General features: G+C 39.3%; 2 protein-coding genes across 3 annotated transcripts in view; both read left to right on the forward strand.

Annotated features, from left to right (window-relative positions):
* Positions 1-11,930, forward strand: part of DTD2 (D-aminoacyl-tRNA deacylase 2) — a 30,042-nt gene extending 18,112 nt beyond the window's left edge. The window contains exons 3-5 of one of the 2 annotated variants that reach the window (XR_009543827.1): positions 7,260-7,328; positions 10,008-10,093; positions 11,811-11,930. Coding sequence is in view for 1 of the 2 variants with exons in the window: in XM_060167829.1 (XP_060023812.1) it covers positions 7,260-7,328; positions 10,041-10,084 (113 nt within the window). In the remaining variant the exon portion in view is untranslated. The remainder of the gene's footprint in view (positions 1-7,259; positions 7,329-10,007; positions 10,094-11,810) is intronic. The other variant, XM_060167829.1, reaches the window with a different exon arrangement.
* Positions 11,931-13,945: 2,015 nt separating this feature from the next.
* Positions 13,946-24,510, forward strand: part of HEATR5A (HEAT repeat containing 5A) — a 112,442-nt gene continuing 101,877 nt past the window's right edge. Inside the window, exon 1 of the mRNA XM_060144100.1 lies at positions 13,946-14,206. The gene's annotated coding sequence lies outside the window, so the exon portion shown is untranslated. The remainder of the gene's footprint in view (positions 14,207-24,510) is intronic.

The raw sequence follows: 24,510 nt of genomic DNA on the forward strand, positions 1-24,510 counted from the left end.
ATTTGCTATGTGCTAAACTTTTCCAAACATTTTGTTGATTGATAGATTCTTATTTACTGAGGTCATAAGATCAGAATAAAGTTTATCTAGTACATAGCTCACATATTTGTGTTTATCCTAAAATATGTGTAGGAGTAGAGTAATGACATATTAATTCCTGTATTCTCTCCTCTCTTTTTCCTTGATATTTTCATTTAGAAATAGGGAAAAGAAATTATGCAAGCATTTCAATAGTGGGCCACTGGTACTCTCAGTTCTATTTATATTTGAGATTATTTAATTAACCAGGTACTTATGACCTAGTATGTGCAAAGCAGTAGTAAGCATTATAAGAAGCAATAAGTACATTGCAAGGTGCCTACCATTAAGCTTACAATAGTAATTCATCCTGAATTACACAATAGTCAGTAGAAAAAATATTGGACTTTAGCCCTCCTAGAATTTCTTTGTTAGACACACTCAGAATTCAAAAGGCATAGTCTTTTTTTTTTAATTAATTAATTAATTTTATTTATTTTTGGCTGCTTTCGGGTCTTCATTGCTGCACACGGGCTTTCTCTAGTTGTGGTGAGCGGGGGTTACTCTTCATTGTGGTGTGCGGTCTTCTCATTCTGGTGGCTTCTCTTGTTGCGGAGCACGGACTCTAGGCGCGTGGGCTTCATTAGTTGTGGCACGGGGGCTCTAGAGCTCAGACTCAGTAGTTGTGGTGCACGGGCTTAGGTGCTCCGTGGTATGTGGGATCTTCTTGGACCAGGGCTCGAACCCGTGTCCCCTGCATTGGCAGGCGGATTCTTAACCACTGCGCCACCAGGGAAGCCCCCAAAAGGCATAGTCTTTTAAATAAGAATCTGTTTAGAAGCAATTTTATACCCAGTACTGGGATACATAGTGGATAAAAAGATAAACATATTTCCCTCCTTTGTAGGTTCATATCTTTATATATTTCAGGAGACAGAGAGACTGGGTCATCCAATGTAGATTTGGAAGTTAGCTACACATACATGGTAGTTAAAGTCACCAAGGTTAATAGTTGTGGTTCCTCAAAAATTAAAAATACTACTACCATATGATCTAACAATCCCGCTTCTAGGTATATATCCAAAAGAACTGAAATCAGGGTCTCCAAGAGAGATTTGCACACCCTTGTTCATAGCAGCATTATTCGCAGTAGCCAGAGGTGGAAGCAGCCTAAACATCCATTGAAGAATGAATGAATAAACAAAATGTGGTATACACACACAGTGAAATATTATTCAGCCTTAAAAAGAAAGGAAATTCTTGGACTTCCCTGGTGGCACGGTGGTTAGGAATCCACCTGCCGATGCAGGGGACACAGGTTCGAGCCCTGATCCGGGAAGATCCCACATACCACAGAGCAACCAAGCCCGTGTGCCACAACTACTGAGCCTGCACTCTAGAGCCCATGAGCCACAATTACTGAGTCCGCGTGCCACAACTACTGAAGCCCACGTGCCTTGAGCCCATGCTCTGCAGCAAGAGAAGTCACTGCAATGAGAAGCCCATGCACCACAGCGAAGAGTAGCCCCCACTCACCACAACTAGAGAGAACCCGCTTGCAGCAACGAAGAGCCAACGCAGCCAAAAATATAAATAAATAAAAGAAATTTATTTAAAAAAAGAAAGGAAATTCTATTACATGCTGCAAAATGGATAAACCTTGAGGACATTATGCTAAGTGAAACAAGCCAGCCACGAAAAGAAAACTTCTGTATGATTCAACTTATATGAGGTATCTAAAGTAGTCAGAGTCATAGAAACAGAAAGTAGGATTGTGGGTGCCAGGGGCTGGGGGCAGGGTAACTTGTTGTTGCATAAGGAGAGTTGTTGTTTAATGGCATAGAGTTTCAGTTGTGCAAAATGAAAAAGTTCTAGAGATACAACAGTGTATGTAGAGTTACAACAATGTGAGTATACTTAAACTATTGAACTATACGCTTTTTAAAAAGTCACCAAAGTGGATGCCGTTGTCTAAGAGAGTGTGTAGAAAAGATGTCAAGAGAGAAACAGTAAGAAGCTAGTTATTTAAGAAATAGGCAGATTAAGAGATGCCATCAAGAGGCTAGCTAACAAAGAGTGGGACGAGAAGAAGCAGAAAAAGTCTAAGAGAATGCTGACATGAAATCCAAGAGAAGGAAGAATTTCTATTTAGGTCGTGGTGAACAATAGCCAATCAAGTAGAGAAGTCAAATAGGATAAAACTTTTTATAAGCCATTTGGATTGACAATTAGGAGGTCACTATGAACAGGTTCCTTGGAATTATGTAAGCCAAATGTCTTGAGGATTGAATGGGACTAAGAAAATATAGTAAATGTAGATGACTCTTTCAGGAAGTTGAGTATGAAGGAAATTGAAGAGTTGTAGTTTTGTGGGAAGGCAGTATTAAGGTTTTTTTTTTAAGATGCAAAAAATCTGAGCATGTTTTTAGAGGAAGAGGAAGTAGAGAGAGAAATTGAAGAAAGAAGAGAGGTTTATGGAGTAAAATTATGGAACAAAATATACAGAAAGTGTAGACGGAGGAGTGCTTTTGGAAAACTGGAAAACTTTGGGTATCTCTGAGATAAGAGGAAAAGACTGCTGAGTATAGGATGAGAAGGAGAGCTCTAGTGGAATTCAGACATCATGACCTCTACTTTAGCTGTAAAACATAAGATGCGATCATCTGGGAGAGAGGAAGATGGCTTGGCGTAGTGGCTGGAGGACAGTAGTGAATGTTTGACGTAACCACTTTAGGAAATGGGTAAGTGAGCCAACTAGCTGAGGCTAGAAATCATAAATAATGCAACAAATAAGAAAACACAGTTACACAATTTTCTTGGCATTCCAAGAGCAGATTGGAAAAAGCAAATGGGTTGGGTTGATTCACATTCAGGGATAAGCAGAGGAGATGCAGTGTGTTAAGGTCATGGAGTGGAAGGAATTGGGAATGTTAGTAAGAAAATGGTTGAAACAACTGACCTCATAAACCAAACTGGATAAGGAAAGGGAAAAAAAGAGTAAAATCAACTAGGAGTTTACAGACCAGATGAGGGAAGAGGTCGAGAAGACTAGTGCTTTTCAGAAGTTAGAAGGAGAATTTCTAAGAGGGAATAGGGGACGTGGAAAGATTAGAGACAGGTCGTAGTATGAGATCTCTGAGGTAGAGCTATTATGAGTGACAACAAAATCTAGAATGAGGCCATGGGAACGTGTAGCTGCAGTGGAGGATGTCAAGGAATTTAAAAGCTAGTACCCCATTTGGACAAGAAAGGTAACCCAGAATGGTATGACTCAGAACAGCAGGAAATACCCATGACCCTGAGCCCAAATTTTTTAATCACTGTGGAAGTGTGATATGAAGGTCAGCAAAAGGCAGAGATGTGGATGGGGAAAGAGTGATGTATCAAGGGGATGTCAGAAGAGGAACAAAGAACTATATTCTGAAAACCACGAGAGAGCCAGAGAAATGTCAGCTCCATTTCCTGGTCTCGAAATAGGAATAATCTTCCCTTAAAGGGACCTTCATGGTCAGGAGGAAGTCGGGTTTCCATCATAGCGAAAAGATCAAAAGATTGTTAGGGAAAGGTTAACAATATAGGAAAGTTTATTAGCAACAGGATGGTATTTTATTTATTTATTTTTCAGGATGGTATTTTAGAAGATAAAGTGAGATTAGTGGGAGAAAGAGCAAGCTGAGTTGTGTAGGAAAGAGCAAAGGAAAGAGAAAGTGACTAGAGACATATGAGGGAGACAGGACACAGAAATACTGAAGATTGCAGGGAGGTGAGAGAAGAAATGTGAATGGAATTATAATGTTAATTTTTGGCTGACTCTTGTTTGTCAGAGATGAAGCAAAAGAAGTTGAGAGAGAGAGAGAGAAGGCATGTTAATACAACCAAAACACTAAGTATGCCTATATATTGTTTAGAAGAGATAAAGTAAAAGATGGTAACATAAAGGAAATGAAAACACTAAATTTTGGCTTCATATTGTTTAGGAGAGATGAAGAGAAATGGAGATTATATGGAAGTAATATCTAATATTAGTGCAGGCTCTGCTTTAAGTTTTAGATTTCAGGTTTAAACATTTTGTTCTGAGGAAAAGCATCTAGGCACCTTCTCCCACCCCGACTTTCTCCACCCATTTATCTTTCAGGACTGGAAATACATTGATTGCCTGATCTACAATGACCATAATTCAGTTCCACTTCCCCACATTGGTCCAGCTTTCTTACTTGTTTGTTTATTTATTGATATATAATTCACATGCCATAAAATTTACCACTTTAAAGTGTCTAATTGAATGGTTTTTAGTATATTCACATGGCGGTGCAATATTGTTGTATTGTACAATATTGTAATAAGGCTGTACATCACCATTATCTAATTCCAGAACATTTTCCTCACTCTAAAAAGAAGTTTTATACTCATTAAAGTCACTCCGCATTTCCACTTTACCCCCAGATTCTATAAACCACTAAGTGACTTTGATCTCTGTGGATTTGCCTATTCTGGACAGTACATGTAAACGGAATCTTGCAATATTTGGCCTTTTGCGTACACCTTCTTTCATTCAGCATAATGTTTTCAAGGTTCATCCCATGTCCTTTGTAGCATGTATCAAAACTTCATTCCTTTTTATGACTAAATAATATTCCATTGCATAGATATATCACATTTGTTTATACATTTATCTAATCGGTAGACATTTGCATTGTTTCCTTTTTTGGCTTTTATGAATTATGAATAATGCTGCTGTAAACATTCGAGTACAATTTTTTTGTGTGGATGTATGTTTTCAATTGTCTTGAATATATACCAAGAGTGAATTGCTGGATCATATGGTGACTCTATGTTTAACTTTTTGAAAAACTGCCAAACTGTTTTCCAAAGCAGCTGCATCATTTTACGTTCCTGCTGGTAGTGTATGGGGGTTCCAATTCTTCCACTTTATCACCAACACCTGTTATTTTCCATTTTAAAAAATTTTAGCCATCCTAGTGCCTGTGAAGTGGTATGTCATAGTTTTGATTTGCATTTCCCTAATGACCAATGTTGAACATATTTTCATGTGCTCATTCTCCTTTTGTGTATCTTCTCTGGAGAGATGTCCATTCAACTTATTTGGCCATTTTTTAATTGGGTTATTTGTCTTTTCATTGTTAATTATAAAAGTTCTTTATATGTTCTAGATACTTGACCCTTATCAGTAAATGATTGCAAATATTTCCTCCCATTTTATGAGCCGTCTTTTTATTTTCTTGATAATGTCCTTTGAATAACAAAAGTTTTAAATTTTGATGAAGTCCGATCTATTTATTTCTTTGGTTGCTTGTGCTTTAGGTGTCATATCTAGGAACCTGGCATATTCATAAATAGCTCCCCTTTGACTCTCAAAAGTGTCCCAGGGCTTCCCTGGTGGCGCAGTGGTTGAGAGTCCGCCTGCCGATGCAGGGGACACGGGTTCGTGCCCCGGTCCGGGAGGATCCCACATGCCGCGGAGCGGCTGGGCCCGTGAGCCATGGCCGCTGAGCCTGCGCGTCCGGAGCCTGTACTCCACAACGGAAGAGGCCACAGCAGTGAGAGGCCCGCGTACCACAAAATAATAGTGTCCCAGTAGACAATAAATTATATGGGCACCCTACTAATAACAGTCTCAGGGATAGTTAATTAGAAGCCCCTGGGCAGGTGGATGAGTACTCACTTATTTTACCCTTACTTCACCATAGCCAGTGTTAGCATTTGGCTTCTCTAAAGAAGATCTGCCAGCAGTTGTAGTTGCCATTTTGCATAGTTATTCATCAAATTTACGTTGAGCAACTACTATGTATCAAGTACCTTTCCAAAGGGGGAAAATTACACCTGGAAATCGCAAAAAGAAATCTTTAAAAAATGCTTTCTTTTTTTTTTTTTTGGTAAAAGTAATAAACACAATTACAGATAATGAAAAGATTAAAAAGCCTGTATGCTCATTGCTCAAATATCATTATTTCATTTTTATTTATTCCCTTATAATCTTTGTTTATAAAACACTGATATTTTAGCATTGTTCAGTTATAAAGGGATTTTATATTTGGCTTTTTTTTAATATATATATATTTGGCTTTTTAAAAACAATATTTTATCATAATACTTAAGACAAAGTTTTTTTTTTAAATTTTGATCTCAGGGAGCATAAGGGAGAGGAAGCAGACAAAAGGAGAAAAGGTGTAAGTCAATAAAATATTATTAAGATGAGCAAGTATGGTCTATAAATGGATTTGTGCTCTGGTCTGTGAACGCCTGTAAGTTAACAAATTGAGTTCGAGAGTATGTAATTCTATTCCATATTATCAACATTTTTCTTTTTCTTTCTGATCTGTGACTCTGGCTCCACTGATTATCTTAACTATATTATATGGTTAATTTAATTTCTAGCTATTGTTCATAGTGGTCAGTTAAATATTCGTGTCTAGATAAGGTTCTCTATTCTAAGTTTATAGCTAAACAAGAAGTTTGCCCTATAAACTAATTTTTATTAGAATTTCCTTCAAGAATATTGTGTCCCAAAGAAGTTATAATAGATCTGTCTTCATAAACACAGTAACTGATAAGAATTTCCATAAGTATTTTTTATAATATTGTATATAGTTTTTCCTCATGTATGATAATTCAGCAAGAATACTATTTATCAACTAGTTAGAGTTCTTCCCTTTTACTGGGTAAATTCAATTTCTTGAGCTAGACAAATAATCTTATTATGAATTTTACAACAAATTATTTGAATCATCACATTATCTCATGTGGTTATTATTCAAAGGCATTTAATTTTTGAGTGGACGCTCATCCATCATAAGTTTTTACATTCAAATGTCTGCAATTGGTGAATAAGGTTTTGGTGGGATATCTTATATGCTACTTATGAAGGATGAAACATTCCTAAATTAAAGCACTAAATTATTCTCTTAAATTGCCTGTCTACAGGTAAACAGTGTACTTACCTAAAGAGCTTGCAGCTGAAATTAAGTGTTTGTGTAATATGCTTCTTCAGTCCTAGCTCTGGCTTGACCTATCCCATTCCTTAGGTTTTGGCTCATGTTTAGAACCGAGCCACTAATGTCATTGAATTTTGCTCCTTCACCTTGATAAACTCCATGATTCATTTGGCTTATGATGGTGTTTCCTGTGGTTCCCATCAGGAACTTCCTGGCAGGGAAAAACTGACAAGCTGACCAAGAAGTCTTCTCATTCCTCTCAGCCCCACTTGTATTGATTCCCCACAGACACCTCCTTCCCCCTTCCTGGAGTCAGCTTTGGATCCCATCATCCAGAGCCTTCTCTCCCTGGCCACGGTAAGTTTGTTGCTGCCCATTACTCCTCCTTACCACCGAAACCTTCCTGTCCTGTTGTTCACTTCTTCAGGGTCACAATTTGCCCTGTCTTCCAAGGTGAAAACTGTATTAAAGAAGGAGTCAGAAGAGATCTCCAGGATTTTTTCTCCCATCTCTGGTTATAGCATTCAACATTGACTTCCTAAAGTCTCTTTCCTTGTCTTTCTTTTATGAAAGCCAGAGGAATGATTCTAACCATGAGATTTTATTTATTTATTTATTTATTTATGGCCACGCCCTTGCAGCTTGTGGGATCTCACTTCCCCAACCAGGGATTGAACCTGCGCCCTCAGCAGTGAAAGCGCAGAGTCCAGGGACTTCCCTGGTGGCGCAGTGGTTAAGACTCCGTGCTCCCAATGCAGGGGACCTGGGTTTGATCCCTGGTCAGGGAACTAGATTCCACATGCATGCCGCAGCTAAGAGTTCACATGTCACAACTAAGGAGCCCACATGCTGCAACTAAGGAGCCTGGGAGCTGCAACTAAGGAGCCTGCCTGCTGCAATGAAGACCCAGCGCAACCAAATAAATAAATATTTAAAAAAGAAACAAACAAACAAAAACGCAGAGTTCTAACTACTGGACCACCAGGTAAGTGCCTAGCCATGAGATTTTAAAGGCAGATATGAAGGAAGAGCGGTATCATAGCAAACTACAGAACCATTTTAGGTCCTCTTCACTCCTTGCCAATTACTCGTCCCTACAGGCAGGAGACAGCAGTTTTTCCCCCAGCCCTCAGGTCCATGTGATTGAGTGTTAGCAATGTCGTACCCAGGAACTGATGTTTATATGGCCAATGGTAATAAAATTAGTATGAATACAAATTTGATGTGCCATATGCATAGGACTTTGCTTGACATATGAGTAACAGTTAAAAGAAAACCAAATAAATGAAAATAATTTCATGGAGGTAGTAGGATTATGTCTTTGTTTCCCTGAGTTTAAAAAAAGATTGTGTTTTCAAGTTGATGTTAATAATAATATTTAAAAATAAATATGTGACCACATACCTAAAAAAGAAAGACTTTTAAAGGTATTTAACATATTTTATACAGTTTTTAATATATGTGGTACTATGATACTATGGAAAAGATATCAGACAAGGGTTCAGAAGGCCTGGTTTTAAAATCTGACTTCTGGAATTTTGTTCCAAACATGGACAAACTACTTACCTATTCTGGGATTTGGTTTCTATTTCTTTCAAATAATAACTACTGTATTTACCCTGAAGGGATTTTTGTAAGAATAACAATAGAATCTTTGAATTTTAAAACTGAGATCTTAGCGATCCTCTAGTACAACATGCTCATGTTCCAGAGGAGGAAATTGAGGCCCAAAGACGTTAATTGATTTGCTTATAAAATACATGATAGCATCTTTGGAACAAAATCATAAAATTTATGCACATGTAAAACACTGTATTTCTTAATCTGATCAGAGAATGAGAAGTTGGAAGGGATGTTAGGGGTCCTAGTCAAGTATGAACATAATTGCAGTCGATTCTTGTGTAAAGTATCATCAAATATGTAGTTACAGATCGACCTTTGCTCAGTATTCCTCCTTAGAAGCACCAGCCCTGAATTTAACTGCTTCTTTCCAGGTTAGATTGTCTACTACTACTTACTTACCCTCATGCATCAAGGTCTGTGCTATGTTGTAAGTACTTCTTGGCTGAATTTTTATAGTGGTAGTTTGCCTACTGAAGAAAATCCTGCCCGTGGCCAAAAGTTCTTAATGGAAATTTAGTGCTAAAAGCTGTCATATACTACAGCAAGCTCAGCAGTACATTGACAAATAATGCTTGATAGACCAAAAAGTAGAAAGCTGTATCACAAAAGGCCAGCAGATCTTTTGTTGGAGTGAGGGCTATCAGTGTCATTTCAGGCTTAAGATCACACTGAAATCGACAGAGTGGAAGCTGTACCCAGCCCATGAGCTTTGTGACATGAGCTTCCACATGTACACTCCAGTCTCCTCGATGGCTTCATCAACATTGAGCAAAGTCTGCTCCCAGGAGGACTAGTTCTAAAAGATATTAGTGTGCATTCCTTTTTTTTTTTAAGATATTATATTCCATTGTCAAATAAGCTTGGGAAACACCGCTTGAAATGCAGCCTACTAATATGCCTAATGACCCTTTAAGAAACGGCTATAAAATGTTAACATATAGTGTTTCTCAAATTTATTTAAGAATGCCTTTTTAAAGGAACAACTGTTAACATCTTGAGGAGTGCAATCTAGAGCAAGACCAAAGAGCTACGTGGGTATACGAGAGTCCCATTGTTTGGGTAATACTGTTCTACTATCATTGAATTTTATAATCTCAGGGGTAAAAGGAATCTTAAAGGGAATATATCATCTTCAGTTTCCCAAATGTATAGTGGTTGGAACCTAGAGTTGTATCAGATGGGTTTGAACAGTAAATTAAAGTGAGATATCACATAGCCAGTCAAATGGGTAACTACTGGTTTACTTCATCATTTTTACATACACCATTAATTACCAACAATTCTACTTCTAAGATTGCTTCATTTATTGGTGGGGAAAATTATTCCTTTATAGAAAGCCAAGAAGATGTAGTATGATGCATTATAGGATAAATATAAAGAGAAAGTATGTAAAATTCTCCATTCCTTCAACAGATATCTGATGAGTGCCTTCTGTGTGCCCAACAGTGACACCAAGTGTATTGACAAAAGCTGAAGTAAGTTGGGAGTAGAAAGATAAGGTAAGTGCCTAATAATGCTGGCTATCATTTCACAATGGGCAACATGCCAGTTATTTTGATTATATTTTGAATCTTCAGCACACCTCAGAGAGGGAGATATTATTCTCATTTTAAAGTGGGGAAACTGGGCTTCCCTGGTGGCCTAGTGGTTGAATCCTCCTGCCAATGCAGGGGACACAGGTTCAAGCCCTGTGCCGGAGCAACTAAGATCCCACATGCCGCGGAGCAGCTAAGCCCACGCACCACAACTACTGAGCCTGCGCTCTAGGGCCCACGCACCACAACTACTGAAGCCCGCGCGCCTAGAGACCATGCTCTGCAACAAGGGAAGCCACCGCAGTGAGAAGCCCGCGCACCACAACAGAGAGTAGCCCCCGCTCGCCGAAACTAGAGAAAGCCTGTGCACAGCAACGAAGACCCAACACAGCCAAAAATAAAAATAAATAAAATACTAATAAAATAATTTTTTTTAATTAAAAAAATAATAAAGTGAGGAAACTGAGATATGAAGCAGTTTTCTCTAGGTCAAGCCTACTAAGTGGTGGAATTAGGATTTGAACACAAGTCTCCAGATTTGAAAGCTGTGTTCTTTCCATTAATTATATTACAGCTTCTTCTTTATTGTGACTTAAAATCTCAATTTGAGATTGAACAAAGTGTAATAGTAGTTGAGAGGTGAAACATTTCCACCTGGTTAAAATTAAACTGGTTGTTCCTCAGAGTTCTGTCCTTGTCATTTTCTCTCTTTATTTTTCCTCTTTCATTGTATTAGCTGTCCACTCAATGTAGAAACGTTTTGAATCTAGTGCTCTTGTTCTGAACCCTTTTCTAAGCTGTAGTCCTCCATTTCTCCTTGGATGCTCTACTGTCACTTCAAATGTGATGTGTTGACAATTAAACTTATTATTTCCTCCTAAGTTAATTCGCTTAATCACTTGGGCTCAAAGTTTGGAGCCATCTTTGAATCCCTTGTAAAATTAATGGTTGGACTCAATGATACATAATATCCCTTCCAGCTCTAAAATTCTAGTGTTGTTATTCTTGTACCACATACTCAGTCAAAATGAATCACTTTCTCTGCTTTGGCCAAGAACAAATAATTTTGCGCTCAAATTATTTTCCAGAGTTATTTCAGTATCTTACAAAGTATATCCTACTCATCCATTCTTATGCATTCTTCAAAGCCCATTTTAAATGCCATCTCTTTCTATAAACCTTTCATGAGCCTCCCAACTGGACTTCACAGCATTTGCTCTCTCCTTCAGGATCTGGAATATCTTTGTATCTTTCTCAGCATAGTTTACAGTACCCTACACACACACACACACACACACACACACACACACACACACTCCCTCTCTCTCTCTCTCTCTCTCTCTCTCTCTCTCTCTCTCTCTCTCTCTCTCTCTCTCTCTCTCTCTCTCTCTCTCTCGTGGGATAAGGAAGGTGCCTAGAGGGATGCTTGGCAAGGGATGGAGCCTGAGCAGGGTGGAGAGGGCTTACAGACAGGGCATGGGCACAGGGTTTGGGAGCAGGGATAAGGAAAGAGAAGGAGGGGCTTGTGGGGGCTAATTTTGGGGTTTCAGAACCTTAGTGGGATAAGGGCAGCATCCTCCAAAGGGAGAGATGGCAGCAATGGGTGATTGCTTAAATATAGGAGAGGTGTTCAAACAAGTAAATATCTCAAAGATAATAGGATCCATCATTCTCTCTGTAGCAGAAAGGAGTTACAAATGTGGACGGGAGGAAACTAGAATAAACTGTGTGATGCTGGATTGGAGGTTTTACTGTGAACATGTGGTTTTTCAACATACATAGTTAAATAAAGAAATCTAGCTATAAATGTGTATATGTGTGAGTATACATATATAGATGCACTGTATATGTGTATGAATGTACAAATATTCCTTAGCTACAAACCCTAAGACAGCCTGAGCAGTGATACCTCAGTAGTAGTGAGCATGCCTCGTGCTTCTAAATTCCATTCTTGGGGACGTTCCTGGTGGCTCAGTGGTTAAGAATTAGCCTGCCAATTCAGGGGACATGGGTTCGAGCCCTGGTCCGGGAAGATCCCACGTGCTGCAGAGCAACAAAGCCCATGCACCACAACTACTGAGCCTGCGCTCTAGAGCCTGCGAGCCACAACTACTGACCCCGTGTGCCACAACTACTGAAGCCTGCGTGCCTAGAGCCTGTGTTCCGCAACAAGAGAAGCCACCGCAATGAGAAGCCTGTGCACCGCAATGAAGAGTAGCCCCCGCTCGCCACAACTAGAGAAAGCCCGTGCGCAGCAACGAAGACCCAATGCAGCCAAACATAAATAAATAAATAAACAAACAAACTAACTAAATACCATTCTCCACTCAAAGGAACCAGGACTCCTGGATAAATGGCTGCATCCAGGTGCCAGAAAGTAAAGGAGTACTCAAAGAATGATGGAGGTGTGTCAAAAGGGCACAGAATAGTAAAATGTTAATGAATAATATGGATGGTGGGATATATGTTATATAAAACTCTTTCCAGTTTTCTGTATTTAAAAAATGTTTTACAATAATACATTGTGAAAGGATTTAAAACACACAAAGACACAGAAGCCAGCATGAATGGGTGAATCCCACTGACCAAAGTTGGGACAATTTGAACTCCAAAATAAACAATGATAAATTATAACACATTTAATAAAATAGGAAACTCTGAATTCATACTGATAGAAATAAATTAATTGAAAGTTTGATGAGAAACAAAAAAATGTACATAGTTTCCAAGAATTTCCCCCACAAAATACTTCCTAATTACAAAGAGGAAAAAAGTAACTACTGGAGAAGCCTGGCAGACACTACCTTATTGAAATAAACACCCGTAATCAGACATTAAAATCATGTGCCACCTCACAGGATGCAATGAGAACAGAGCATCACTTCTCTGAGAGTCCTATCAAAGGCATCTACCCTGAATCTAATCATGAGTAAGCATCAGACAGATGCAAAGTGAAGGCCATTCTGTAGAATAATTGGCCAGGAATCTTCACAAGTATCAAGGATATGAAAGTCAAAGAAAGACCAAGGAAGTGTTCCAGATTGAAGGTGACTAAAGATACGTGACAAGTAAGTACAGGGCTTGATCCTGAACTGAATCCTTTCATCATAAAGAGCATTATTGGGACAACTGGCAAAATGTAATGTATCACATAAATATTTTGATTTTGATAGTTATATTGTGGTTATGTAATAGAGGTGCTTATTAGTAGAACTACACACTAAAGTATTTAGGGACAATGTGGCATTGTGTCAGCAACTTAGATCACAAATGGTTCAGGAAAGAAAAGTGTTTTCTGTACTATACTTGCAACATTTCTGTAAGCTTGTGCTTGTTTCAAAATAAAAATTGAAAAATTACGTTCAAAATGCTGAGTATACTAGAAAAACGCACTTGACTTGGGGCCAAGAGGTTGTTAATCCCAGTTCCGCCAGTGACTGGGTGTGTGACCTTGAGCAAGCTACTTTACGTCAGGCCCCAGAGTTTCGGGCTGTAGGACACAAGGCTCTCTAAGGCCCCTTCCCAGTCTAGCATTCCACCACCTACACCCACGGCACTCCCTGCCTGAATTTCTACAGTCTCCAGTTGTGTCTTAGACTTAAGATGCCCCAAGGATTCTGGGTAGCGTCGAAAACAAACAAAAATGGGTGTGGCCAAGCTCTCCAGACTGCAAAGACGCTGACCTGGCCTCAATCTAGGCCGCAGTCTCCGCCATCGCTCTTTCGGAGGTGGAGCAGTCACGCCTGCCAGTGTGGGCGCTCGATAGCTCGGCGGCCGGCTGGCGGGGCTTCGGCGCGGTACGGGGCGCGTTCCCAATCGCTGGCTCCCGCCGCACTCCAGGCTCCGAGCTTTCAGTCCCGCCCCGCGCGTGCCCCTCCCGCCGTCGCTACAGCCTGCGAGTCTCAGCGCTGTGGGTCCGATAACTTGGCGAGGCTGGGACGGTCGCTGAGTCGTGGTCGTGGCGGACCCCGGGAGCGAGCAGTCGGGAATCCCCGCGGTGGAGGCGGCTCCCGGCGCGAGGGGGCGGTGTCCTTGCTGCCTGCTGGCTGCGAAGAACCACACACCGGGGCCTGCACTGTAAGTTGAGCGGCTTGAGGGTCCCCGGGGTGGTCGCGGCAGCGAAGCGGTGGAGGAAGCTGGGACCCGGGGAGCAGGAACGGGACGAGGGATTAGGTGATTTGGCCGAAGGGGCCGGAGCCCGCCGAGAAGGGGCTGAAGTGCGGCGCGGGGATGGCAGAGTAGCCGTGCACTCCGTCCTTCCTCTTGGGCTCCGGGGAAGTCTGGTTTCCCCCGTGCACAACAGGTAGGCGTGGACTCTGGCCGCCGGCGGGAGCCCCCAGGCTTGCGGGGAAGGTCGGAAGGTCGGAGCCCGCTTCGCCGGCGCGCCACTCCCCGGACCCGCCCTGGCGGCGCCCGCCGCGCCGGGGGTTGGCCGGGAGCGGGGCCCCAACCCGAGCTTCGGGAGAGGTTCTCCGAACGCCCGCGCGCAACCCTGGAGGCGCGTTTCCGGGAGCAGTGGAGTGGATTATGGATAGTGCCTTCTTGCAAGGAAAGTAAGCCTTTGCCGGGGTAGCATTTGCTTAGTACGAGGAAGCACTTCTTCTTACCCTACTTTCGGCCAGCACAGTGTCATTTCAAGGGATTATAAAGTCTTTGGAAACTTTATGAAGCGCTTTATGGTATTTACTAGTCACAGTAATGTATACCTCCGATAAGGTAAGATGATTTTTGTAACTGTCAAGTCAGAGAATAGGTGTCAAGTGATTTGTGATCCTTTATTAAAGGTCATAGTTATACACTGTTTTTATGTGCAGTCATTTATTCAACAAATACTCAGCATCTTTTATGTGCAGGCTCAGCGCCCTTAAGGAAGTTAACAGCCTAGAGAAGACGTTAAAAGGGAAAAAAGGGGCCCATAAGTAGGGTTCAGAACTTTGTCAGAGAAAATACTCTGGTGAGATTATAGTGTAAGGAAAAAGTGTGCTTGGAGCTGGGATTAGGTGGATGGGGAAAGGCGAATTGCGCTGTTTCATTTTCAAACATTTTAGAAAGTATGTCTTTGAGAAAGTGGTTTTAGGTCAGCATTGAAGCCGAGATTTGTCTTACATTTTAATACCATAGATTTTTTCCCCTTTAATGAAATGGGTAAGCAGGCAGGGTTTATAACAAGAATAGTGACAGTTGGAAAAAGTACAGCTATTTTATATAGATAGTTATAGTATTGGAAGATTCCTAAACTGACGGGAGACCTGAATTTTAGCTTAAGCTCCTCCACTGCTGTTTACGGATCTTTGTTAACTTTTCTCTTCTTTTCTTTTTGTTTATCATTGTATCTGACTTAAGAACAGAAAATACATAATACAAAGTACCTTAAGATTTTTAGAAATTGCACTAATAATACGTTCCCTAAGGAAAAAATTTAAGAACTCTCGTCTTTAAGCAATACACCTATCTTCCTTTCTTCCATTCAGCTTTATTTCAAAAAGGGGATTGAGAGAGTTGATAACCTTTATGAGCTTTTCTTAATTATCTTTTGAATAAAATAAAGGATTAAATTCTGGATTTGTTCAGGTCCCTTCATATTCTAAAATTCTTTTATTCTAAATCCTGATTAACCAGTTTAATGACATCGGCATTTTTTTAAAAAGGCTTTATTGACTCTTGTGTTTCATTAATTATCCATAGTATAGTTGATGGCTTTGAACAGCCCCTTCGTGGGACCTTAGTCCTCTCACATAAAAGCATTTCTGCATTTTAAGGAGACTGCAGAAACTGTTATTAAACTTCATTTAAGAAATGAATTAACTGAGGCCTAAGGAATTAGTAGAGACTTGTTTATATCATTTAATTGAATCTTTTGTCTATTTGTAGTGTTAAATTCTTTGGGTTACACTAGGGGTCAGCAATTGACAGGCTGTGAGTCAAATCCAGCCTGCTGCCAGTTTTTATAGATAATGTACTGGAACATAACCACACTCATCTATTTATGGCCGTTTATGTATTGTTTATGAGTAGTTGTGATAGAGACTGTGTGGTCCACACAGCCTAAAGTATTTACTCTCTGGTCCTTCACAGGAAAAAATTGCTGACCCTGGACTAGAACTCTGTAAACTCTTAATCACTGTATCTTTTGTGTGAGGAAGTAGGTTAAGTTCAGTTTTAATTCTTCATCTTTTTCATTATGTTAGGTGAACTACTGGATTCCATAAATGCTTCCACATCCTAGATGTGTAATGAGGGAAAAAGGTCATGCCTTTTCTGTTATATTTACCTAATAATTTTCAATTTCAGCAATCCTAGCCTTTTGGAAGGCTAGAGAAAGGGAAGGATTTTTACGTGTTTTCTAACAACTTTATAATTTTAGTTTTAATTTAGATCTGATGTGGAGATTTTTTTTCATTTAGTAAAGTCTCTTTTTAATATTTGTGTTTTTCACAAGTAACAGTAAGTTATTTTTACTCAGACTTTTTTTTTTTTACCATGACTCTAGTGACATTGATTAAAAGATCAGACAGAAAATTATTGACAGTGTAACTGTGAGCATGAAGTCAAACGTATATATACAGTAAGACCCAAATTGGAAATTGGAACCGTCTAAACAGATACCCAACAGATTGAAACTGTAGCATGTATCCTGAATCATGTTAGGGATTTTCTTTTAGTAGTAACAACTTAAAAGATAATTATTTCTAGAAAAGAAGCATAATATAGCCATATTAAAGTATTATGTTAGTGTTACCTGCCTAAGAAATTAGAGCTAATTATGTGACAGGAAAGAAGGAAAACTTGTATGAGGTGATATTTAAATATTTAAAGCAGAGTATATACTTTTGCTTATCTTAAAACCGTGGTATGGTTCTAACTTCACTAAATAAAATATTTTATATATGTACTTCTTTGTACTTATTTTCTAGATTATGCTTCTCTATGGATATACAACAGCATCTGTCTATATCCTTTTCTCTTGGGCTTGTAGATTTCTGTATGTTGAATATATGCATGTTTTTGTATATATATTCATAATAATACCTCACTTGTTCAATACATTTTTTATGTAAGTAAAATTATCAGGGCTTCCCTGGTGGCGCAGTGGTTGAGAGTCTGCCTGCCGATGCAGGGGACACGGGTTCGTGTCCCGGTCCGGGAAGATCCCACATGCCGCGGAGTGGCTGGGCCCGTGAGCCATGGCCACTGAGCCTGCGCATCCGGAGCCTGTGCTCCACAATGGGAGAGGCCACAACAGTGAGAGGCCCGCGTATCGCAAAAAAAAAAAAAATTATCAGAAAATTGAAATTACCCATTGAAATGCACAAAAATTTTTTAAAGATATTTTGGGAGGAAATCTGCAAAGCAAAAAAACAAAAAAGAAAAGTATATGCAGGTATAAAATCCCGTAAACTTACAGAGTCCAAAAGGCTTTTTTCTTAACTCATTTGGCAGCAAAACATCACCTGAGCTGATATGAAGCTATTTATAGTCATTATTTATCCCACCTTTATGTGAATGTTTATCTTTTGCTGCAGAAATATCAGTGAGTTTGATTATGGAGTGCTGCCCCAGAGCAACTAGGGGTTAGAGGTAATAGATGGTATGTTCAGTGTATTACTTGGGTGGGCCATGATGGTGGCAGCCAGAAAGCAGAGGAATAATGGAGTTGTTCCAGGGAGCTGCACTTGGCAACGTTAAGAGCCTACTTAGGCATCTGGCAGGGAGTAGGAAGCAGTGTCTGCTAAAAAACAAGAACCCTCAGATAGGGCTCCAAGAGAGTCAGAGCTGTAGCTAAATTATAGACTAGGCATTTCATAAGATATGTTGTAAATTAGAAGTGGGAACCATGAGGAAAAGCCAAGATGTCAGACCATAGTGTGCATTAAGGGTGAATCTGTGAATGCTAACCAGCGTGCAAGAGCCATGAATAGTTAGAAGGGGAAAAAGGAGGGGATTCTATAGCAGGTGGACTCTAATGGCTGACTAGGAAATCCTAGGTGGCAGATTTCATGAGCAGCAAAAACAGTGATATTTTGGAAAATTGAGCAAGGATTCCTGGCCTCTGATGAGCTGGGCGAATAATGGCATCTTGTGCACTTTGCTCTTGAACTAAGTATCCCCATATTGCCTGCTTTTTAAAATATCTGTATTAAATAGTATTTTGGTCACTTCCATCACTGATACCTGCCTGCTCTGACTTCTTCCTGCTCTCAATGAGTTTGCTTCTTCACTTTTAATATGGTGCTCTACTCCACCCTAACTAGAATCCAGATAACTGGATTATTAGTCTTGTCTAAACTAAACTAAGAATAAACTGGCGTTGAGAGACAAGAAACTTACGTCAGTAAAGGTCATGATCTTTGAAACAATTGCTGTATATCTTCTTTTTTTTAAACTTGTTTTGTTTTTTATTGTACTTCTTGTTACTGGATTCATAATTAGGTACCAAGTAGTGAGATTGCTAGATAGTGACTTTCAAATTGAGTGTGGTAGGAGATATTAGAGTAAAATTTCTCTTTTAAAATTTGCCTTCTGGAATTCCAAAGTGAAATCTTTCTTCCCAGGGGGAGGTGGAAGAGTTGGTTTGTGGAATAAAGAGTGATAAAAATTGTCAAGAATAGCCAGACTAACCTAACACTGTTAGTACTTATTGATTTACTGTCTAGATGGAAAGGGCCCTCTGGAAGTTGATGTCTCTAGTAGACCTCACACTTTATCAAAAAGCCTAAAAGTATTGGAGACCTAAAATGAGAGTGAAGTGATAAGAAAGAACAAAGTTATAAAGATTAGATGCTTCAGTGGGCATGGCAGTAACTGTCAGTAATAGCAGTGATTAGAGACTATATGAAGAGAATGTAGAAAGTAGTTGAAGGAACATGGACATTGAAACTAGACAGATGTAGGCGTTAATCTTTCTTCCACTTAAATAGCGTCTTCATGTTGGACAAATTGCTTAACTCATTATCCTCATCTGTAAAATGAGGATGATAATATGTGAGTCTCAGTGTTATGAAGATTAAATGAGATAGTGAATTAAAAGTTTCTAGTAAGTAAATCCTCAAGAAATGTTAGTTCCTGTTCCATCATTTCCTTATTAGAGTTGGTTCCTGCTGCTCAGTTCCCCTCCCCCTCCACCCATACTTCCTTTTACCCTTCAAGGTTTTCTCTTTTGTAATCTGCAAGGAGAATTCCCAGGGCTGGACATCAAATGGGGCCCCTATTGGCAATCTCCTTCATCGAATCCAGCTTCTGCCATTCTTCTCGTCCCTAATGGTAATCTACAGCACTTTGGAAAAACAAGATAGGAAGGCAAAGGAAATTGCATCCCTACTTCTGGCCCTTTCTTACCCCAACTTAGAAATTTCTGTATAACTCCTGTTTCTTTCCTATTCCATCCTAGCTTCTCTGTCCTATAGGATGTGCTCCCCATCAGTTTTTGGAGTTGAGCGTATCTGCCTTTCCTATTGACTTGTGTTATGCAGTGGTGAGAAGCAACATTCTTGCCATTTCTACCAAGTTTGCAGGAAATATTGTTTGAATCTTGGTACACAATGTATTTTCATTATATAGTAAAACAAGGTATTAGTGCTGTGCCTGGGGCATGGTGCAAGTTAGATTTTTGTCATATGACAAAATGGATTAAGTTGACAACATGGATTAAGTTGATTTTATGGGAATTGTATTCAGAATCCAAAAATGAAATTTAAAAATTTATGGTGCAACAAGCCATTTTTAGATTGTTAAAATTATGAATAATACAGATTTTTATGTGAACTGATAAATCTTAAGTATACTAGGTTAATTAAAACTATTTTTTTCTTTACTCATATTCCAGGAGTAGAAAAGATTCTGTTTATATTTAGAATTCTGAATGTTAGATAATTTGATCCAAAATATTAATCAGAAATGGCTACTTTTTAAATAAATTTATTATTTTTTAAAATTTTATTTATTTATTTATTTTTGGCTGCGTTGGGTCTTCGTTGCTGCATGTGGGCTTTCTCTAGTTGTGGCGAACGGGGCCTACTCTTTGTTGTGGTGCGCAGGCTTCTCATTGTGGTGGCTTCTCTTGTTGCGGAGCATGGGCTCTAGGCACACAGGCGTCAGTAGTTTTGGCATGTGGGCTCTAGAGCGCAGGCTTAGTAGTTGTGGTGCATAGGCTTAGTTGCTCTGCAGCATGTGGGATCTTCCCGGACCAAGGCTCAAACCCGTGTCCCCTGTGTTGGCAGGTGGATTCTTCACCACTGCACCACCAGGGAAGTCCCAGAAATGGCTACTTTTAAGCAGAAGTGTGACATTGACTTGTTACGCATTCTTCTACTTCTTAAAAAATCCTATCACAGTATAAGCAAAAGGGAATTTTAAATTTTTTCACTTACAATAGTCTTTAATGATTAGTATTTAAAGATCGTGTACTATAGAACACTGAGTTCACAGGGTTCCCAGCTGGGCAAAACAAGAAAAAGGTAAAGGTGGGGCAAAGGTTCATACTTAAAAGATGTTGAGAAACATCAAGTGCCATATATATACTGGGTGGGCCAAAAGGTTCATTCAGTTTTTTCTGTAAGATAGCTCTAGTAGCACTTAGTTGTCTTTAACTTCATTTGAAACGATTTTGTTAGATTACATGTGACAGCTGTCATATCTGCATGCATTTAAAAAAAGACTTATCAGGAATCCAGATTGCAAAAGAAGTAAAACTGTCACTGTTTGCAGATGACATGATACTATACTTGAAAATCCTAAAGATACCACCAGAAAACTACCAGAACTAACCAGTGAATTTGGTAAGGTTGCAGGATGCAAAATTAATGCACAGAAATCTCTGACATTCCTATACACCAACAATGAAAAATCAAAAAGAGAATTAAGGAAACACTCCCATTTACCATTGCAACAAAAAGAATAAAATACCAAGGAGTAAACTTGCCTAAGGAGGCGAAAGACTTGTACTCAGAAAACTATAAAACACTGATGAAAGGAATCAAAGATGACATAAATGGAGAAATATACCATGTTCTTGGATTGGAAGAATCAATATTTGAAGATGACTATACTACCCAAAGCAATCTGCAGATTCAGTGCAATCCCCATCAAACTACCAATGGCATTCTTCACAGAATTAGAACAAAAAATTTTACAATTCGTATGGAAACACAAAAGACCCCGAATAGCCAAAGCAATCTTGAGAAAGAAAAATAGTGTTGGGGGAATCAGGCTCCACGACTTCAAACTATACCAAAAAGCTACAGTAATCAAGATAGTATGGTACGGGCACAGAAACAGAAATATACATCAGCGGTACAGGATAGAATACCCAGGGATAAACCCACACACACATGGGTACCTAATTTACAACAAAGGAGGCAAGAGCATACAATGGAGAAAAGACAGCCTTTTCAGTAAGTGGTGCTGGGAAAACTGGACAGCTACATGTAAAAGAATGAAATTAGAACAGTACCTAACACCATACACAAAAGTAAACTCCAAATGGATTAAAGACTTAAATGTAAGACCAAACACTATAAAACTCTTAGAGGAAACATAGAAAAAACACTCTTTGACATAAACCACAGCAAGATCTTTTTTGACCCACCTTCTAGAGTAACGGAAATAAAAACAAAAACAAATGGGACTTAATTAAAAGCTTCTGCACAGCAAAGGAAACCATAAACAAGACAAAAAGACAACCCTCAGATTGGGAGAAAATATTTGCAAATGAAACAACAAGGGATTAATCTCCAAAATATACAAACAGTTTATGGAGCTCAATATCAAAAAAACAAACAATGCAGTTAAAAAATGGGTGGAAGACCTAAATAGACATTTCACCAAGGAAGACATACAGACGGCCAAGAGGCACATGAAAAGATGCTCAACATCACTAATTATTAGAGAAATGCAAATCAGAACTACAATGAGGTATCACCTCACGCTGGTCAAAATGGCCATTATCAAAAAATATAGAAACAGTAAATGCTGGAAAGGGTGTGGTGAAAAGGGGACCCTCCTGCACTGTTGGTAGGAATGTAAATTGATACAACCACTATGGAAAACAGTATGGACGGTCTTTAAAAAGCTAAAAATAGAACTACCACATGACCCAGCAGTCCCACTACTGGGCATATATCCTGAGAAAACCGTAATTCAAAGAGTCATGTACCGCAGTGTTCATTGCCAGGACATGGAAGCAACCTAAGTGTCCACTGACGGATGAATGGATAAAGAAGGTGTGGCATATATATATACAATGGAATATTACTCAGCCATAAGAAGAAACGAAATTGAGTTATTTGTAGTGAGGTGGATGGACCTAGAGTCTGTTATACAGAGTGAAGTAAGTCAGAAAGAGAAAAGCAAATACCGTATGCTAATGCATATATGTGGAATCTTAAAAACATGGTACTGATGAACCGAGTTGCAGGCCAGGAATAAAGATGTAGACATAGAGAACGGACTTGAGGACAGGGGGTGGGAGGGGGAAGCTGGGGCGAAGTGAGAGTAGCATCGACATATGTACACCACCGAATGTAAAATAGTTAGCTAGTGGGAAACAGCAGCATAGAACAGGGAGATTAGCTGGCTGCTTTCTGATGACCTAGAGGGGTGGGCTATGGAGGATCAGAGGGAGGCGCAAGAGGGAGGGGATATGGGGACGTATGTATGCATATGGCTGATTCACTTTGTTGTACAACAGAAACTAACACGGTATTGTGAAGCAATTATACTCCAATAAAGATCTATTAAAAAATAAAAAATAATAAAAGACATCAAAATTGGTGAATTTTTGTATAGCCATTTTAATATTGAAGATGGAAGAAAAACAACATTTTTGGCATATTATGCTTTATTATTTCAAGAAAGGTAAAAACACAACTGAAACACAAAAAAAGATTTGTGCAGTGTATGGAGAAGGCGCTGTGACTGATCGAACATGTCAGAAGTGGTTTGCGAAGTTTCATGCTGGAGATTTCTTGCTGGATGATGCTCCACAGTCAGGTAGACCAGTTGAAGTTCCTAGCGATCAAATCGAGACATTAATTGAGAACCATCAACCTTATATGAGGTGGGAGATAGCCCATACTCAAAACATCCAAATCAAGTGTTGAAAATCATTTGTACCATCTTGGTTATGTGAATCACTTTGATGTTTGGGTTCCACATAATTTAAGCCAAAAAAACCTTCTTGACCGTATTTCCATATGTGATTCTCTGCTGAAATGTAATGAAAATGTGCCGTTTTTAAAACAAATTGTGATGGGAGATGAAAAGTGGATACAACAATGTGGAACAGAAGAGATCGTGGGGCAAGCAAAGTGAACCACTACCAACCACACCAATGGCTGGTCTTCATCCAAAGAAGGTGATGTGTATTTGGTGGGGTTGGAAGGGAGTGCTCTATTATGAGCTTCTTCTGTAAAACTAAACGATTAATTCTAACAAGTACTGCTCCCAATTAGACCAACTGAAAGCAGCACTCAACAGAAAGCATTCGGAGTTAGTCAACAGAAAACGCATCATCTTCCATCAGGATAACGCAAGACCGCATGTTTCTTTGATGACCAGGCAAAAACTGTTACAGCTTGGCTGGTAAGTTCTGATTCATCTGCTGTATTCACCAGATATTGCACTTTCGGATTTCCATTGATTTCGGGCTTTGCAAAATTCTCTTATTGGAAAAAAATTCAGTTCCCTGGAAGACTGTAAAATGCACCTGGAACAGTTCTTTTCTCAAAAAGATAAAAAGTTTTGAGAAGATGGAATTATGAAGTTGCCTGAAAGATGGCAGAAGATAGTGGAACAAAAGGGTGAATACATTTTTCAATGAAGTTCTTGGTGAAAATGACAAGTGTGTCTTTTATTTTTACTTAAAAAACTGAAGGCACTTTTTTGCCCACCCTATATATGTTTTATGTGTGTGTACACACACACACACACACACACACACACGCTCCTGGCAATACGTAGTGCACATTACCATATTACATGTGTGGGGACCCTCTGTAGGAAGGAAAACTGCCAACTTGGCATTTCCCAAAATGATTTGGATTTGGATTTGGATTCTGCTCCCTCACACACAACACTTATCCTCATTTCCTCATTCTTTGGCACTATTGTTCTACAAAACACTCTTTAGGAAACACTGCTTTACCTGTGGCACGCCCTCGACATTTAAGATTTATGTACTTATAGTTTCCATAATTATAATTTTTAATAAGAGCCTAATACTCTTTGAAAATGTCAAACTTAAGTTAACCATTTCTCTAATGTTGGACTTTCAGGTTTCCAGTTTTCACTTTTCATAGTGCTGTAATCAACACTTACGCTTGTGATATTTTCCTTTTTCTTTCTCTGGCATGAATTTTCAAAAGCTGATGCTTTTGACAAATGGT

Source organism: Lagenorhynchus albirostris, chromosome 1, assembly GCF_949774975.1.
Source record: "Lagenorhynchus albirostris chromosome 1, mLagAlb1.1, whole genome shotgun sequence".
In the NCBI taxonomy this organism is placed as follows: Eukaryota; Metazoa; Chordata; class Mammalia; order Artiodactyla; family Delphinidae; genus Lagenorhynchus; species Lagenorhynchus albirostris.